The sequence below is a fragment of the Bos indicus x Bos taurus genome, chromosome 16, assembly GCF_003369695.1.
Source record: "Bos indicus x Bos taurus breed Angus x Brahman F1 hybrid chromosome 16, Bos_hybrid_MaternalHap_v2.0, whole genome shotgun sequence".
Classification (NCBI taxonomy): Eukaryota; Metazoa; Chordata; class Mammalia; order Artiodactyla; family Bovidae; genus Bos; species Bos indicus x Bos taurus.
The window spans coordinates 78,949,765-78,966,027 of NC_040091.1; the positions used below are offsets into that span (position 1 = coordinate 78,949,765).

Consider the following 16,263-nt stretch of genomic DNA (forward strand, 5'->3'; position numbering starts at 1 on the left):
AGGCTGGTTATGGGGATGGTTTAGGGGGTTCTGGGGGAGTTGATTCAGGGGCTAAGGCTGGTTATGGGGATGGTTTAGGGGGTTCTGGAGGAATGGGGGCAGGCGCTAAGGCTGGTTATGGGGATGGTTTAGGGGGTTCTGGGGGAGTTGATTCAGGGGCTAAGGCTGGTTATAGGGATGGTTTAGGGGGTTCTGGGGGAATGGGGGCAGGAGCTAAGGCTGGTTATGGGGATGGTTTAGGGGGTTCTGGGGGAGTTGATTCAGGGGCTAAGGCTGGTTATGGGGATGGTTTAGGGGGTTCTGGGGGAGTTGATTCAGGGGCTAAGGCTGGTTATGGGGATGGTTTAGGGGGTTCTGGGGGAATGGGGGCAGGCGCTAAGGCTGGTTATGGGGATGGTTTAGGGGGTTCTGGGGGAATGGGGGCAGGCGCTAAGGCTGGTTATGGGGATGGTTTAGGGGATTCTGGGGGAATGGGGGCAGGCGCTAAGGCTGGTTATGGGGATGGTTTAGGGGGTTCTGGGGGAATGGGGGCAGGCGCTAAGGCTGGTTATGGGGATGGTTTAGGGGGTTCTGGGGGAATGGGGGCAGGCGCTAAGGCTGGTTATGGGGATGGTTTAGGGGATTCTGGGGGAATGGGGGCAGGCGCTAAGGCTGGTTATGGGGATGGTTTAGGGGGTTCTGGGGGAATGGGGGCAGGCGCTAAGGCTGGTTATGGGGATGGTTTAGGGGGTTCTGGGGGAATGGGGGCAGGCGCTAAGGCTGGTTATGGGGATGGTTTAGGGGGTTCTGGAGGAATGAGGGCAGGCGCTAAGGCTGGTTATGGGGATGGTTTAGGGGGTTCTGGGGGAGTTGATTCAGGGGCTAAGGCTGGTTATGGGGATGGTTTAGGGGGTTCTGGGGGAGTTGATTCAGGGGCTAAGGCTGGTTATAGGGATGGTTTAGGGGGTTCTGGGGGAATGGGGGCAGGCTCTAAGGCTGGTTATGGGGATGGTTTAGGGGTTTCTGGAGGAATGGGGGCAGGCGCTAAGGCTGGTTATGGGGATGGTTTAGGGGGTTCTGGAGGAATGAGGGCAGGCGCTAAGGCTGGTTATGGGGATGGTTTAGGGGGTTCTGGGGGAGTTGATTCAGGGGCTAAGGCTGGTTATGGGGATGGTTTAGGGGGTTCTGGAGGAATGGGGGCAGGCGCTAAGGCTGGTTATGGGGATGGTTTAGGGGGTTCTGGGGGAGTTGGTTCAGGGGCTAAGGCTGGTTATAGGGATGGTTTAGGGGGTTCTGGGGGAATGGGGGCAGGCGCTAAGGCTGGTTATGGGGATGGTTTAGGGGGTTCTGGAGGAATGGGGGCAGGTGCTAAAGCTGGTTATGGGGATGGTTTAGGGGGTTCTGGGGGAGTTGATTCAGGAGGTAAGGCTGGTTATGGGGATGGTTTAGGGGGTTCTGGAGGAATGGGGGCAGGCGCTAAGGCTGGTTATCGCGATGGTTTAGGGGGTTCTGGAGGAATGGGGGCAGGCGCTAAGGCTGGTTATGGGGATGGTTTAGGGGGTTCTGGGGGAGTTGATTCAGGGGCTAAGGCTGGTTATGGGGATGGTTTAGGGGGTTCTGGAGGAATGGGGGCAGGCGCTAAGGCTGGTTATCGGGATGGTTTAGGGGGTTCTGGAGGAATGGGGGCAGGCGCTAAGGCTGGTTATGGGGATGGTTTAGGGGGTTCTGGGGGAGTTGATTCAGGAGGTAAGGCTGGTTATGGGGATGGTTTAGGGGGTTCTGGGGGAATTGATTCAGGGGCTAGGGCTGGTTATGGGGATGGTTTAGGGGGTTCTGGGGGAGTTGATTCAGGCGCTAAGGCTGGTTATGGGGATGGTTTAGGGGGTTCTGGGGGAATGGGGGCAGGCGCTAAGGCTGGTTATAGGGATGGTTTAAGGGGTTCTGGGGGAGTTGATTCAGGGGCTAAGGTTGGTTATGGGGATGGTTTTGGGGGTTCTGGGGGTATTGATTCAAAGGCTAAGGCTGGTTATAGGGATGGTTTAGGGGGTTCTGGAGAAGTGGGGGCAGGGGCTAGGGGAATGGAGTCAGGGAGTAAGGGAGGTTACAGGGGAGACTCAAGAGGACCTGCGGCGATGGGGCCAGAGGATGAGGTGGGCTTCAGAGATGGTTCAGGGGGATTTGGAGGAGTAGGCTCACTGGCTGGGGTGGGAGAGGATGGTGGACTCAGAGGCCAGGAGACCATGGGGCATGGCTCCGGATACTGGGCGGCCTCAGAGGGGCCTTACAGTGGCCCGAGCCCCAAGGATGGTCCAGAGGCGGGCAGAGGGACGGGCAGAGGCGCAGGTGCGGGGCTGGGCTCCGGCATAGCCGGACGGCCGGGCACCGTGGATGGTGCAGCTCATGGGGACGGCCCCAGGGGCCCGGGGATGCTGGGGGCTCCGGAAGGCCTGTCGACGCTTTCAGAGGGGCGGGGTTCTCAGAGTGGTTTGAGGGGCTCTGGACGCCCAGGTGCCCCCGAGGCATGGGGGGCTGTGAGTTCTGAGGGGAAGTCAGGTATCACAGGGCAGCGAGACGGCTCTGGGCTCCCGGGGTACCCCGGGCACAGAGGGGCTCCCAGTGGGGAGGGCGGGGCTTCCGGGGTCCCTGATGATCGGGGGGCATTGCAGGGTGAGACCTGGGCAGAGTCAGCTGCTCAGGAATCCACACGTGACCAGGACTCCTGGAAATCAGGTCCAGGGGTGGCAGGCAGGGGTCTGGCATCTGTCCAGGGGCCATTGGCCCCTCAGGGTGCCGGGGCCGCACAGCTGGGTGGCAAGAGGGTGGGGGCCGGACGGGGGGTCCCTGTGGGCGCAGGCCAGGGTCTGGATGGCAGCCAGTTGCCCGCAGAAAGGGGCAGATCCACATCAGGGCCCACTGGTGGGCGCGGGGAAAGACATGCGTGGGGCCCAGGCAGGGAAGACCAGGGGTTTGGCCAGGACAGCTCTGGAGCCTGGGACCAGCCCCCAGGCCCCGGGGTTTCGAGCTCCCTCCAGGAGGAAGACGCCATTCGCAGGGGGACCCAAGAAAGGCTAGACGGCTCCTGGGGCTGGGAGGGGGCTCCAGACGGAGAGGAGGCTGCTGGGGGGCGAAGCCCAGGCTTCCTGGATGGCAGAGCTTCGGGTCTGGGAAGGAGCAGGGCTAGTGGCCCAGGGGACTCAGGTGTCCCCGGAAAGGGGACTTCTGCTGGTGGGGAGGACGGCTTCTCTCAAAAGCCCGGGGGTTCGGGACGACAGGGAGCCCGGGATGGGCTGGATGGTCCCTACGGCAGAAAAGAGCCTGGCGATGGGTCATGGGGTCAGGGGCCTGGCGGTCCACCGGGCGCAGGACACAGGAGAGGAAGGGGCTCCCCAGATGCTGAGGATGACAGGGTCCATGGCCCAGAGGCCCTGGCAGAGTACGAGGCGGTGGATGAGGCCGGCGTGGCAGAGAGGAGGCTGGGCCCATACAGGAGCAGGACTCAGACCTGGTCCAGGGTCGATCCTGGAGCAGCAAAGCGAGGTGGGGAGGATGAGGCCAGAGACCTGGGGCAGCCGCCTGGTGGAGAGGACACGGGGTACCCTGGGGAGTCCCCCAGCCGCCTGGGCAGTGGCAGAGATGGCAGAGATGGCGGATCAGACGCCTACGGCCGGAGGAAGGACGCCACCCTGAGCCCCAGATCCAGACGCAAGCCTGGCACTGGTGGCTTCTCTGAGGACGCCCGAGGTAGGTGCCTCTCCGTTGTTCTGGCTCTGGGGGGTGGGGGCAGGGGTCTCCCTGGACACCGGGGTGCAGGGCCGCCCCCAGGCCTGCCTCTGGGCCCGGGACTTTGCTGCTATCCCTGAGCCCCATTTCCAGGAATCTTTTCTCCAATCAGGAGGCTACTCTTCCTCCTTGCGCGGGTGGGACGCAGGCTTCTCGAGGCTGAGAGCCCTCCTAGTGTCTGTCTTGACCCCCTGTGTCCAAGGCACTGGACTTGGTCACCTAGACATCCTTGGGTGTCTAGGGCCCTTCATCTCCCTGGGCCCCCAGACGCCCTGTACCAGCCTGAGCCCTGCAGAGAAAATGGGGTGGTCTGCCTTGCTGGCAGGACATGTGCTGGCATGCACCCCCAGGGTGCAGCGGGAAGCTGGGCGAGGCGATCCCTGGGCACCCAGCAGCCCTCCCCGCTGTGCCCCTCCAGGCCCCGCCGGCCACTTCTCCCAGGGCCTGGCTGACACAGAGGTGGAGCGTGGGGAGGCCGCCGTGCTCTCCTGCACCCTCACACGTGACCTGGGACCTGGAGCCTGGTTTAAGGACGGAGTCAAGGTACTGCCCCCGCCGGTCCTGCTGACCCCCGCTTTGCCAACCAGCCTGCGGGGGAGGGCTGAGTGAAGCAGAGGGGTGCAGACAGCAGCGGCTTTGCAAGAAGGAGATTTCACTCTTTGCTGTAACGGCGCCGACTCTGGGAGAAGTTTACATGGTAACAACTTGGTGTGTTTGGAAAGGGCTGTCTCTTTGAGTGGACATGTTCTCCACCCAGTGCCCCCCGGACAGGGCCCTGGCCCTCCCGCTACCATCCAACCCGCTGTCCTGTCCCAGCACCTGGTGAAGTCTGTCCTTCGGGCTCCGGACTCCCTGAGCAGCCCCCACCCCTCCACTAACACCTCAGTGGGGGTAGGCCCAGGGCTCGGAGCTCAGCTTCGTCCTCAGCTGGTTTCTGGGCCAGTAGTGCTGCCCACTTCATAGGTCGCTGGACAGCTAAGGATACGCTAAACGGGGGCCTGGCTCCTGCCGAGCACGGACAGGCGTTCCTTCCCGCAGCTTCAGTAACAGGCCCTGGCCAGCTTCGGGAAGGGTGCACGGGGTGGGTGACCGGCCTTCTGTGGCCTCGTTCTCAGCTCAGCGCCCAGGACGGAGTCGCTTTCGAGCAGGACGGGCTGGCGCACAGGCTCGTCATCGCCCAGGCGGACGGGACGCGTGCCGGGAGGTACAGCTTTGCAGCTGGCGGCCAGGAGAGCGAGGCCACGCTGACCGTCCACGGTGAGGGCCGGCCCCCCTCCCCGACAGGCGGCTCTCAGCCAGTGACGTGCGCCAGGGCTGAGAGTCTGGACGTGTCACTGGCCTGCGGCCCCCGTCCAGTCTTGCTCTCCGTTGAGAGGTTGATGCTGTTGTAACGAGCAGCCCGAATGCTTCCCCTCCTCGTCAGCATGTCCTCGGGGAGGTCCAGCCCCCGGGGACCCCCACCCCTGACTCCTGGGCCCTGTGCTCCCCAGACTCCCCAAGGCCCCTCCTCCCCCACCCTTGACTCCTGGGCCCTGTGCTTCCCAGACCCCCGGGGCCGCTCCTCCCCCAGCTCTGACTCCCTTGCCCTGTGCCCCTCAGATCCCCCAGTCATCGCTCCGGACGTCACCGCGCAGCTGAGGGAGCCGCTGGTGGTCAAGGCTGGGAAGCCAGTGACCATGAAGGTCCCCTTCCAGAGCTGCCTCCCAGTCCAAGCCACCTGGAGGAAGGACGGGGAGGAGGTGGCCGGCGGCAGTGGCCGTGGTGCCCAGGTGGCCGTAGGGGACGGCTTCACGCGGCTGTGCCTCCCCAGCGCCAGCAGGCAGGACCGTGGCCAGTACAGCGTCACCCTGAGGAGCCAGGGCGGCTCCACGCGGGCCGAGCTCACCCTGCAGGTCCTAGGTGCCAGCCTGGCCCTCGCCCCGTCCCGGGCCCCACCTAGCCCCCCACGACACTGACCCCCATGCGCGCTGCCCAAGACCAAACCTGCCCGAGCTGGGCGTGCCCTCCTCACGCTGATTGGAAGATGCAGCTTAGAAAGACCCGGGGGCTCCTTGGGGGAGACTGGCTGAGTAGATACTAGGGGTATTATAGTATACTATAGGGCTATTATACGAGGGCTATAATGGGGTGGGTGGTGGTCCCTGCCTGGAGTCACGTCAGTCGGGCTCCTCGTGGTCCACGTGGAGGACCCAGGCAGGGAGGCTCCGCTCTGTAGCCCATGGCAACCGGGGGCACTGCGTGTGGCCGGAGCCCCTGCAGGCGGGTGCCTTCCATGTCGTTCCCGAGGGCTGTGCGTGTCGGGGGTGGAGACCAGGGCCCCTCGAGGTGAAGCCCGCCTGGGCCTTCCACTGCAGGCAAGCGTGTCCACTGAGGGGGGGAGTGTGGCTCCCCTGTGGCTCCCCTGACCCCCCCTCTCTTCCCGCTCCTCTTGGGGGTCCCCAGACAAGCCCCAGCCCCCGCAGGGCCCCCTGGAGGTGCAGGACAGCCACGGGGCTGGAGTCCGCCTGCACTGGCGGCCCCCGAAGGATGACGGTGGCCGGGCCCTGCAGCACTACGAGGTGGAGAGGCGGCAGGCTGGCCGGAGCGCGTGGCTGAAGGTGGGCGAGCCCCGCTCAGACAGCACCACCTTCACGGATGCCCACACGGAGCAGGGCAAGAAGTATGCCTACCGCGTGCGGGCTGTGACCGCAGAGGGGCCTGGGGAGGCCCTGGAGTCCGAGGAGGTGCTGGTGGCACCTGAGGGTGAGAGGACGGGGGACCGGGGCGGGGACACTGCTGGGCTCCACGCCGCGCCCAGAGGCTGGGCCCTGAGAGACCCCAGCTTCTCTGGGACCTGGAGGCTGGGTCAGTGGGCAGGACGCAGGGGTCTTGTCCAGCTGTGGCTCTGTGGGGCGAGGTGGACGGCAGAGCCGCTCTCCGAGGCTCATCCTCCTTCTGGGGCACCTCCCAGGGGATCGAGGCAGAGGGGCTCAGGGCCGGCTCTTGTCCCCTCCCTGTTTGTGTCACTCCTGTCCCAGAAGTGTGGGCTGGCTCCCACCCTGGCCTCCCTGGAAGGGGCTGTGTGTGGCCTCCCCCAGGGCCCGCTCCTCCTCCAGGTGCCCCCCGGGAGCTGGGGCCTCGCCCGGCCCCAGCTGACCAGCACCTCCTCCCCCGGCAGCTCGGCCTGGGCCCCCGCCCCCGCCGTCCATACTATCGGCCTCCAGCCAGGGCGTCACTCTGTCCTGGACGGCGCCGCGGGGCCCCGGCAGCGCCCACATCCTCGGCTACCTGATCGAGAAGCGCAAGAAGGGGAGCAACACCTGGGTGGCCGTGAACCAGAAGCCAGTGCCCGGTGAGCGGCCCGGGGGTGGTGGGCATCGTCCTGGCCTCCAGAGCCTCCCTGGACCCCCAGCCCGGGTCCTTTGTTGGGGCAGCATCAAGCCAGATGACTTAACTGTTTTGCTTTTCCTTTGTTCGTCTGGCTGTGCTGGGCTGGGCTTCGTCTCGCTGCGGAGAGCAGGGGCCCCTCTGTAGTCTGGGCGCGCGCGCATCGCACAGCGAGCTTCCTGTGCAGAGCAGGGGCCCTAGGCCTGCGGGCTGCAGTGGCTGCAGTAGTTCAGCGCGCCCACCCTACTGAGTCGATTCTGAGAAACTGCTTTCTGGGCCCAGAATGAACTCAGAAAGGCCCATGCCCAGGCCCGCAGGACAAAGAGGCTCAGAATGCCCGGCAGGCCGTGCTCCTTGGGGCTCAGCCTCCGTGTCTCTGAAAAGAGGGCATATTGGGCTCCGCCGCTGACAGGCTCCCTTTAATCGAGGTGGGAAAACAGCTCTAAAGCAGGGGGGTGCCGAGCGCTGGGGGCGCCTGCACCAGGCTGCCTTGCAAGGCAGGGGGGCGCCGAGCGCTGGGGGCGCCTGCCCCAGGCTGCCCTGCAAGGCAGAGGCAGAACCGCACAGGGACCCTGAGACCCTGCACGGCGCCCTCCGCCTGGAGAGGACCAGGCCTCCCGGCGCGGCAGCAGGATGCGTGAGCTGTAGGGCCAGGCTGGTCCCGTCTGGGCATCGCCGGCCCCGTCGGGCAGGACTGATGTGCAGGGGCCTCCCACAGAGAAGAAGTGGACGGTGGGGGACCTGCGGCAGGGCTGGCAGTACGAGTTCCGGGTCACGGCTGTGGCCCCCTCCGGCCGGGGAGAGCCTGGACCCCCGTCGGAGGCTGTCTTCGCCCGCGACCCCATGAGTAAGTGGGGTACCGACCCCCGGGGGGCCGGGGTTGGGGGGGAAATGAAGGTGGAAAGGCCTTAAGGGTGAGGAATGATTTAGGGAGCCAGCACTGAGACAGACCCAGGCCAGAGGTGGGGGTTGGCAGAGTCCCACCCAGAACATCCCTGGGTCAGTCCTCTCCCTGGCTCGATTCCTGCAAGCTCCCACTCCCTCCCGTGAGGAGTCATCATCCCTGGGGGGTGGGGGTCACAGGGGAGCCGCACTGCCAATTTTCCATTCGCTCATCACCTACCGGGCGCTGGCATGGTCCCAGGAAGCACTTGCGGGCTTGGGAAACTCCCGGTCTAGAGCAGCACTGCCCTACCTGTGGTCCCAGTGCCCACGGCAGACAGCCGGGACGCCAGGAGAGAAAGCTGCCCCGCTTTGTTTGATCCGCATTTCTCAAATTCGAGCACAGAATACCTTTCCCACGAAACACCCATCAAAGCGTCTCTCCACAGCACATGGCTGCCCTGTGTACCTCCCCTGAGCTCTTACCCTCAACAAGCCCCAGGCGTGCAGCAAGCTCCTGGCCACTGTGGATCGGCCGGAGGCATCCTTCCGTGTCCGCCGGGCCCTGAGCTGGGTGGCTATGGGGCTTGGACAGACTCAAGGAGTCTGGGGGACTACCCCCCAGGTGGTGCCCCAGGCTGGGAGGCCAGAGCCCTGGGCCACTGTGCAGCCCACAAAGCCCTTTATACACGTCACAGCTTTGCTATGAAAACCTCATGGGCAGATGGGCCCCATTTTACAGGTAAAAAGCAGAGTGTGGACTAGGCATCGAGGAGGCAGTCTCGACCAGCTTAAAGCTTGGAACAGAAAGACGCAGAATTCTAGCTTTTAGGGATCCTGGGACCCAAGGACGCATCAAAGAACGCAGCAGCTTTGGGAATTACGGGTGGAGTTAGGGGAAGGGGGTTGGCAGGCTGGGGAGTGGGTGGAAGGAGCCGGGGGAGGCTTCCTGGAGGAGGAGAGCTGGGGTCGGCGGTGCAGACACAGGAAGAGCCCAGGACAGGGTCAGGGTTCGGGTCCAGGCAGGGGCTTTAGCAAAGAGCTTAAGAGAAAGGAACCCCCGGCCGCCCACCCAGGGAGGGTCCACTGCACGGGGCCTCCCTCAGGAGAGGTGATGCCACTCCTGACGGCCCGTGGTGCCCGCCCAGGACCCCCGGGGCCCGTGAGGGATCTCCAGGTCACGGACACGTCGCACTCCAGCATCACCCTGAGCTGGGCTCGGCCCGACACCCAGGACGGGGATGAACCGCAGGGCTACGTGGTGGAGCTGCGCAGCTCGGCCAGCCTGCAGTGGAGCCCGTGCCACACGGGCACAGTGCAGGGCACCACCTACACGGCCAAGGGGCTGCGGCCCCGGGAGAGCTACCTGTTGCGGGTGACGGCCGTGAACGACGGGGGCCCTGGCCAGCCCACTGCCCTGGGCTCGGCGGTGGAAGCTGTGCCCGTCTCGAGTGAGTCCCCCTCCCTCCTCCAGGCCAGGCCCTTCCCGGGGCCTCTCCCCAATTCAGAGAAGGGCCACATCCTGGGCGCCTAGCAGGGGCAGGGCGCTGGGCGAGGGAGGCCTTGCGAAAATGCATTTTCATCACAGCTCATGCCAAGTCCTACCAGCTCAGCACTCTCCCCAGATTTCAGATGAGGACACTGAGGTCAGGGGTCAGGGGTGCGCTGCCCTGGACCTGGCCGCTGGCCCTCAGCAGAGCCCAGGTGACCGACCCCAAGTCCCAGGTTTGCTCCAGCACTCTTTGCTGCTTCCTGAGTGTGGCTCGAGAGGGCCCAGTGCCCCTCAGCTCCTGCCCAGCTCCCATCAGAGCAGAGGGCCCCCAGGCCCTGTTCCTTGGAAGCGGGACCGCCTCTTCCCGGGGCGGGCTTTCATTGCTGGAGCAGCTGGCCTGTCTTTGGCGCAAGCTGACACTGGGCCGTCCCAGTGGAGCCCAGGTGTCCGTGTGATGACAAAGGGGACGCACAGAGAAGAGGTCCCTGCGTCTGTGTCCAGGGCCCAGAGGCTTGTCCTGGCCCTGCCCCCACTCCAGGGCTCTCCCGCCACTTCCTGCCTCAAGTGGGTCGTTGTCTCATCACAAGACACAGGAGTTTCTGTGCCGGCCTGACCCCGAGGCTGCCCACCACAGGTCCCCTGCAGGAATCCCCTCCAGCCCCCTCTCCAGGTCCTACAGGGCCCCCCATCTGATGTCCCACGGGGTCTCAGCGTCCCAGGGCTGCCCAGCGTCCCCCTGCAGCCCTGCCCGGCCATAACCAGGGCTGGGGCCCAAGTGCAGAGGGAGCTGACAGGCCACCCCGTGTGTTCCAGTCCGCCCCAAGTTCCGCATGGACGCCAGCATGAAGGACTTGCTGACGGTCAGAGCTGGGGACACGGTCCGCGTGCCCGTCTACTTTGAGGTGAGCACACGTATTGAGCTTCTGGGGACAGTGTCAGCCCTGAGGGCCTCCTCTCTTCCCTGCTCGTCGGGGACCTGGGCTCGTGCTGGAAGTCCGGCGGTAGAGAGGAGTGTGGGCGTCCCGCTGCAGGCAGCCCTGTGCTGAGCGCCAGCCGCCGCTCCGCTCCCGTCTGCGCGCCCTCTGGTGGTGGCTCCCGGGACTGCGCCTCTAAGCCCACCCCTACTTCCCCTTGGTCTGGGAAGGGGGTCCTGGACTTCAGAAAGTGTGAGCACCCGGCCTGCCTCTGACCCAGGACGACCTCCAGCAGCAGCACTGTCTGTGGGCACGTGGTTGAGCAGCCAGGGAGGTTAGACGCACGGGTGGCCTGGATTCAAATTCTGACCCCAGCCGGCACTGACTGACTTTCGACACACATCTCAACATCTGTGTTCCCACGTCCTCTGTCAAATGTGTTTAATAGCAGTAAAGTCTCAAAGGGTTGTTCTGAGGATTCAAGGAATCCGTAATTGAAAGCACATAAACAGTGCTGGGCAAGTGGCAAGTACCCAGGATGCATCGCCTGTCGTTATTACCGTTGCTACTGCTGTTGTTAAAGCCATCGTCGTCTGTGTAGGAAGCTCACAGGCGGCAGAGCCAGATTCAAACCCCACCTATCTCTAAATTACGTGTTCTTAACTGTTAGACCACGATGACAACAGTGGTAACAATGACAGAAACGTGGGAGACGCACTGAGCGTCTGCTCTGTCTTGGGCCCTGTTCTCTGAGCTTCCCATGTATCAGTCATTTCTCGGTTCTCAGACAAGCCTGTGAGGTCGGTCACTGTTCGTGGCCCCAGGTGACTCATGCCCAGTGCTGAGAGAGAGGGTCCCGGCCATCAGGCAGGGTCAGGCCCCCATCCTCTCCCTGCTGGACCCCTGCAGGGACCCCCGAGTCACTGGCCTTTTGGGCCTTGGCACCAGCTGGTCGGTATTCTCCTCCCATGAGTGCTCCCCTCCCACGAGTGCTCCCCACTCCCCCCTGCCCTTGTGCCCCCCGTCCGGTGAACCCAGAGCCAGTCATGCTCTCCTGGTCAAACCTCACAACAGCAGCTCATGGTCATGAAACGAAGCCCAGGTGTCTGCACGCGTGCTCTGTGCAAGGCCTTGCCCCTCAGCCGCCCTGCCTCTGCCTCACCCGCTCATTTCCCCTCAACCCCGCCATGCCCACCCGTCCACCATCCTTTCCCTAGTCAGCTCCGCCCCAGGGCCTCTCCTTGCACCCGCACCTCAGCCCAGCGAAAAGCCGTCCCTCCTACCAAACTCCCTCTCACCCCCTCTCCTCCATGCCCAGGCTGCGCCCACCCCGGAGGTGACCTGGCTGAAGGACGGCTTGCCCCTGCCTAAGCGGAGTGTGGCCTCCGTCAAGGACGGCCTCACCCAGCTCCTGGTCCCGTCGGCCAGCCTCGACGACAGCGGCGTCTACACCGTGGTGCTGAGGAGCCTGCGAGGGGAGGAGGCCACCTACAGCTTCCGCCTCAGGGTGGCAGGTGAGGCCGGCCTGCCCTGGGCTGGACTCAGACGGGCCACTCCCAGACCCTTGCTGGGCGCCCACCCGGAGGGAGAGAGGCGGAGGGGCCGGGGGAGCGGGGCTTCACCGTCCTCCTGCCCTGGGTGCCTGGGGACAGCTGAGCACAGTCTTCAGGACCCGGTGTCCCTCCTCTGGGTCAGTGAGCAGAGACAGTCACCGCCATCCCATCGGCCCAAGGAGGGCTAGGAAGAAATGTCCGTGGTCCTCACCTGGGATGAAGGTGGTCCCCCGGCCCGGCCCCAAGGGGCTTTCTCAAACCCAGAACTAACCACCAGTTGACAGTGGGGGCTCTGTAATTTGGTCTTATGGAAGCCCCACTCTGTTCCCGTGTCCTGTGTCACGAACAGGCCAAAGTGGATCCCAATGAGCCTCTTCAGAGGCGTTCAACCCTCCAGCAGTAACTGCAGGGCTTGCCCAGTTCTCTCTGGTCCCCTGCCTGGGGAGACCGTGTCTTCCAGGGCCTTGGAAGAAGAGGGGGCCTGGGAAGGACTTGGGAACCCAGGAAGGATTCGGGGACCCAGGGTAGGACTTGGGGACTTAGGCAGGACTCAGGCCCTGGAGCAGGACATGGGGAGACAGGGCAGTTCTCAGGGACTCAGGTCAGGACTCAGGGACTTGGGGCAGGACCTAGGCCCTGGCAGGATATGGGAACCTGGGCAGGACTGGAGCCCCGGGCAGGGCTCAGCAGGGGCCCCGGGCCCAGTCAGGCGCACACGAGCCCCAGCCTGCCCGCTCTGTCCCTACAGCGCGCCCGCGGGCGCCAGGGCCCATCGTGCTGCGGGAGGGCACGCTGGGCTCGGTGACCGTCGAGTGGGAGCCGTCCCCGGACGAGGCGGAGGCGGGCGCCGCGCCGCTGCACTACGCGGTGCTGATGCGCACCTCGGCCCACGCGCCCTGGTGTCCGGCGGCCGAGCGCCTGCACAACTGCCGCTTCACCCTGGTGGGCGTCCTCCCGGGCCACGAGTACCACTTCCGCGTGGTGGCCAAGAACGAGATGGGCGTCAGCGAGCCCTCGGACACGCGCCAGCCCTGGGTCGTCCCGCGCCAGCCGCCTGGTGAGCTCGCCGTCCAGGGCGCCAGGGACGGGGTTGGAGGCGGGGCCCCGCCCCTGTCCTCAGGCTCCGCCTCTGCGGGGAGAACGCGAGGGCCGGGTGCTTCTCAAGTCAGAGGCGGGCGATACAGTAGACAGAGGTCAGTGCTTCTCTGAAAATAGTCCTTTGCGATCAGACAAATTCGAAACTTCAAAGCAGTCGCCTGAAAAATCAGGCCCTAAAATCAGATGTACATTTTCACGATTTCTAAATTTCACGATTTTCTAAAATGGAAAAGTGTCCGAAGGTTCCACACTCAGATGCATCCGTAGGTAGTTAGGGCCTGCTCAGTTTTCATTTCTTCTTTTGATTTCTTCTATGTTCCAATTTGCCCACAGTACGTGTGTGTTAGCTTGTAGTACAGGGGAAAAAAAAAAAAAAAGAAAAGAAAATTTTTAAAAAGGATAAAAAAAAATGAGTACAGCAGCCTTGGGGTCAAGTTTGCAGGCGAGATGTCAGGGAGCCCCGGCACGCCCGCCTCCACCAGGAGCTTCCCACCCACGGCTCCCCACCGCCCTCCCGGCTCTCTGACCTTCCGCTTTCCGCTACAGACAAGGTCGCGGCGAGGGCCCCGAGCTACCGGGAGCCCGACCTGAGCCAGAAGCCGCGCTTCCTGGTGGGCCTCCGCCCCCACCTGCTGCCCCTGGGCAGCGAGTGCTGCATGACCTGCGCCGTGCAGGGCCAGCCACGCCCCCACGTCTCCTGGTTCAAGAACGACCAGAGCCTGGCCAACCACCCCGCCGCGTACACCACCGACGTGATGGGTGTGTGCTCCCTCGTCATCCCCAGCGTCTCCGCCACGGACGGCGGCCAGTACAAGGCGGTGGCCGAGAACACTCTGGGCCAGGCGGTCAGCACCGCCACGCTCATCGTCGTGGGTGAGGCTGCCCGGCTCGGGCTTAAGCTGGCTGGGGGGCGGGGAGAGCCGGGGGCGCAGCCCCAGCTGCTTTCAGGGAGCCCCCTGGGAGGGTGGGCTGGGGCCAGGCCGGCAGGTTCGCAGCCTGGCTCTGGGTGAACTCCCTTACTTAACGTCTGCCTCTGGTCTTTCTGGGGCCTGGTTTGCTCATCTGTAAGATGCGGTGGGCAAGATCAAGGTGAGCAGCTCTTGGCTTGAGGGGCTGCATGCCGCCCGCCTAAGTGTCCCGGAACAGCCTCGCCCCTGTTCTGAACGGGAGAGAAAGCCGCGATGCCCCTTTGTGAGCATGCCCAGAGACGGACACGCGGTGCCCCCGGGCCACACGGCTCTCTTGTCAATGCTCTCCTTTTCAGTAAGGCAGATCATATGTGTTAATAAGAAAACATTTCCCCTGATAACATCTTATATTTTGAAAAGCAAGAAGGAAAAGTAACTCCTAACATTCTGAATTATTCAGAATTGACTTTTGTGCAGCGATGACCCTTTCAACCCTGGGGAGGAACATTTCGAAGTGCCTGGCTCATGTGCACACTAGTGTTTGGGGACCCTAGGGGCCGGGGAAGAAGAACCTGGCCCAAACTCAGAGAGCATCTGGTGGCTGTGGCCCCGTAGCAGAGCTCCCAGGCCTGGCCCACTGCGGGGTTGTGTTGACCTTGGGACAAGCCAGGCACCCTGGTCCTCTGTGTTTTGCAGAGCCCAGCGATGAGCCCCGCCGCACAGTGGAATGGCCCTGCCCGGCCCCTCAGCCGGCGGATGACCTCGAGTCCCTGAAGCTCCACTCCTCATACCACGCCCGCCTGGGGAGCCCATCCAAGGGGGTGGAGGATGCTGGCCATGCCCAGAGCCTCAGGGGAGGGCGAGCAAGGGGGAAGCCTCTCCAGGGGGGCGCGGAGGCTTCGGGGAAGACAAAGACGAAGCGGGCGTTCAGACTCCCAGCCTTGAGCTGAGTCACTGGACTGCATGGCCTCGAGGCTCCCGCTTGGGGGATCAGAAGGCAGGCGTCTGTCTGCAGGATGGAGTCTTGGTCCTCGATACCCTGGGCTGGGCTGTTAGAGGGAGGTGGGGAAGAGCTGGGTCTGTGTGCCCATGGTGAGGGGAAAGCGAGGGGTCAGAGGACCTGGGCGGGGCCGGGGCTGGAGGGCATGTGTGTGTTTGTGTGGATGTGTGGGTGCATGCTCTTGCCTGGAGAGTCCCAGGGACCGGGAAGCCTGGTGGGCTGCCGTCCATGGGGTTGCACAGAGTCGGACACGACTGAGCCACTTAGCAGCAGCAGCAGCAGCAATGGACGCATGCACGCTAGGGGGAGATGCTTTCTGTATGCTGTTTCTTCATTAAAATGCTGGCTAACACAGGCAAACCGTCTGCAGATGAATTTGGGGTCTGCACGCTGGGGAGAGGTGGATTTCCTGTGCAGAGTCTCTGTGCCAGCCTCCAGGGCGACAGGGGTGCGGGTCGGGGGAGGCCGGCTTCTGGCTGGAGGGAAGAGTTCGGTTGGAACTGGGCTCTTCTGCAGTTAGTTCCAAGGGTGTGAAAGCTGAGCCTGTCCCGAGGGTCTGCGTGGTGGAGAGACCTCCCTGAGCCCCAGCGGGTATCTCCTGCCCACCTCTGTCTGACCAAATCCTGTGCAAATCCTGGGGATCCTAGTTCCCCAACCAGGGGTGGAATTCGGGCCTCTTGGCAGTGAGAGCGAGGGTCCTAGCCACCGGACAGCCAGGGAATTCCTTAATAAATGAAACAACTTTTTAACAAAATAGAGCAAATAGCTTCAAAAATTTTTTTAAGCTTTGAATAACTTAGAAGAAAACAATGAAGGGCAGGAACCAGTGAATTATAGCACACGTTTTTCAACAGGAAAATCAAAGACTGTCTTTTTGAAATGGTTAAAATACTGACAAACTTCTGTTACGATTTAATCAAGTGAAACAAGCAACAGCAAAAATAAACGTTAGGAAAGAAGAAAGCATCTCACAGATTCAGCAGAGACAAAATGCATTTTTTAACACGACATTTAGACATTTGAAAATTTCAACAGAATGTGTGAATTCCTAGATAACACCATTGACCAAAACAGACTCAAGGAGAGACAGAAAGCCTGAGTAGTCCTATACCGTTGAAGAAATTCAGTTGGTTGCTAAGCATTTTCCCACAAAGAAAAGAGCCCAGAGGTCTGATAGGTGGAAATGTTTCAGGAACATTTTCAATCTTAACAATCTTCCCCAGAGACTAGAAAAAGAAGAGTTTTTTCGCCTTATTAGATTAGTCTAATCTGATGCCAGAACCACAGGGAC

General features: G+C 62.9%; 1 protein-coding gene across 1 annotated transcript in view; it reads left to right on the forward strand.

Moving 5' to 3' along the window:
- IGFN1 (immunoglobulin-like and fibronectin type III domain containing 1) overlaps nucleotides 1–15,332 on the forward strand; it is a 30,084-nt gene extending 14,752 nt beyond the window's left edge. The window contains exons 13-25 of the mRNA XM_027565830.1: nucleotides 3,613–3,720; nucleotides 4,178–4,302; nucleotides 4,875–5,016; nucleotides 5,359–5,658; nucleotides 6,202–6,501; nucleotides 6,917–7,090; nucleotides 7,844–7,972; nucleotides 9,156–9,458; nucleotides 10,313–10,401; nucleotides 11,732–11,927; nucleotides 12,715–13,023; nucleotides 13,611–13,937; nucleotides 14,669–15,332. Coding sequence (XP_027421631.1) covers nucleotides 3,613–3,720; nucleotides 4,178–4,302; nucleotides 4,875–5,016; nucleotides 5,359–5,658; nucleotides 6,202–6,501; nucleotides 6,917–7,090; nucleotides 7,844–7,972; nucleotides 9,156–9,458; nucleotides 10,313–10,401; nucleotides 11,732–11,927; nucleotides 12,715–13,023; nucleotides 13,611–13,937; nucleotides 14,669–14,922 — 2,756 coding nt within the window. The 3' untranslated portion in view covers nucleotides 14,923–15,332. The remainder of the gene's footprint in view (nucleotides 1–3,612; nucleotides 3,721–4,177; nucleotides 4,303–4,874; nucleotides 5,017–5,358; nucleotides 5,659–6,201; nucleotides 6,502–6,916; nucleotides 7,091–7,843; nucleotides 7,973–9,155; nucleotides 9,459–10,312; nucleotides 10,402–11,731; nucleotides 11,928–12,714; nucleotides 13,024–13,610; nucleotides 13,938–14,668) is intronic.
- The last annotated feature ends 931 nt before the right edge of the window (nucleotides 15,333–16,263 follow it).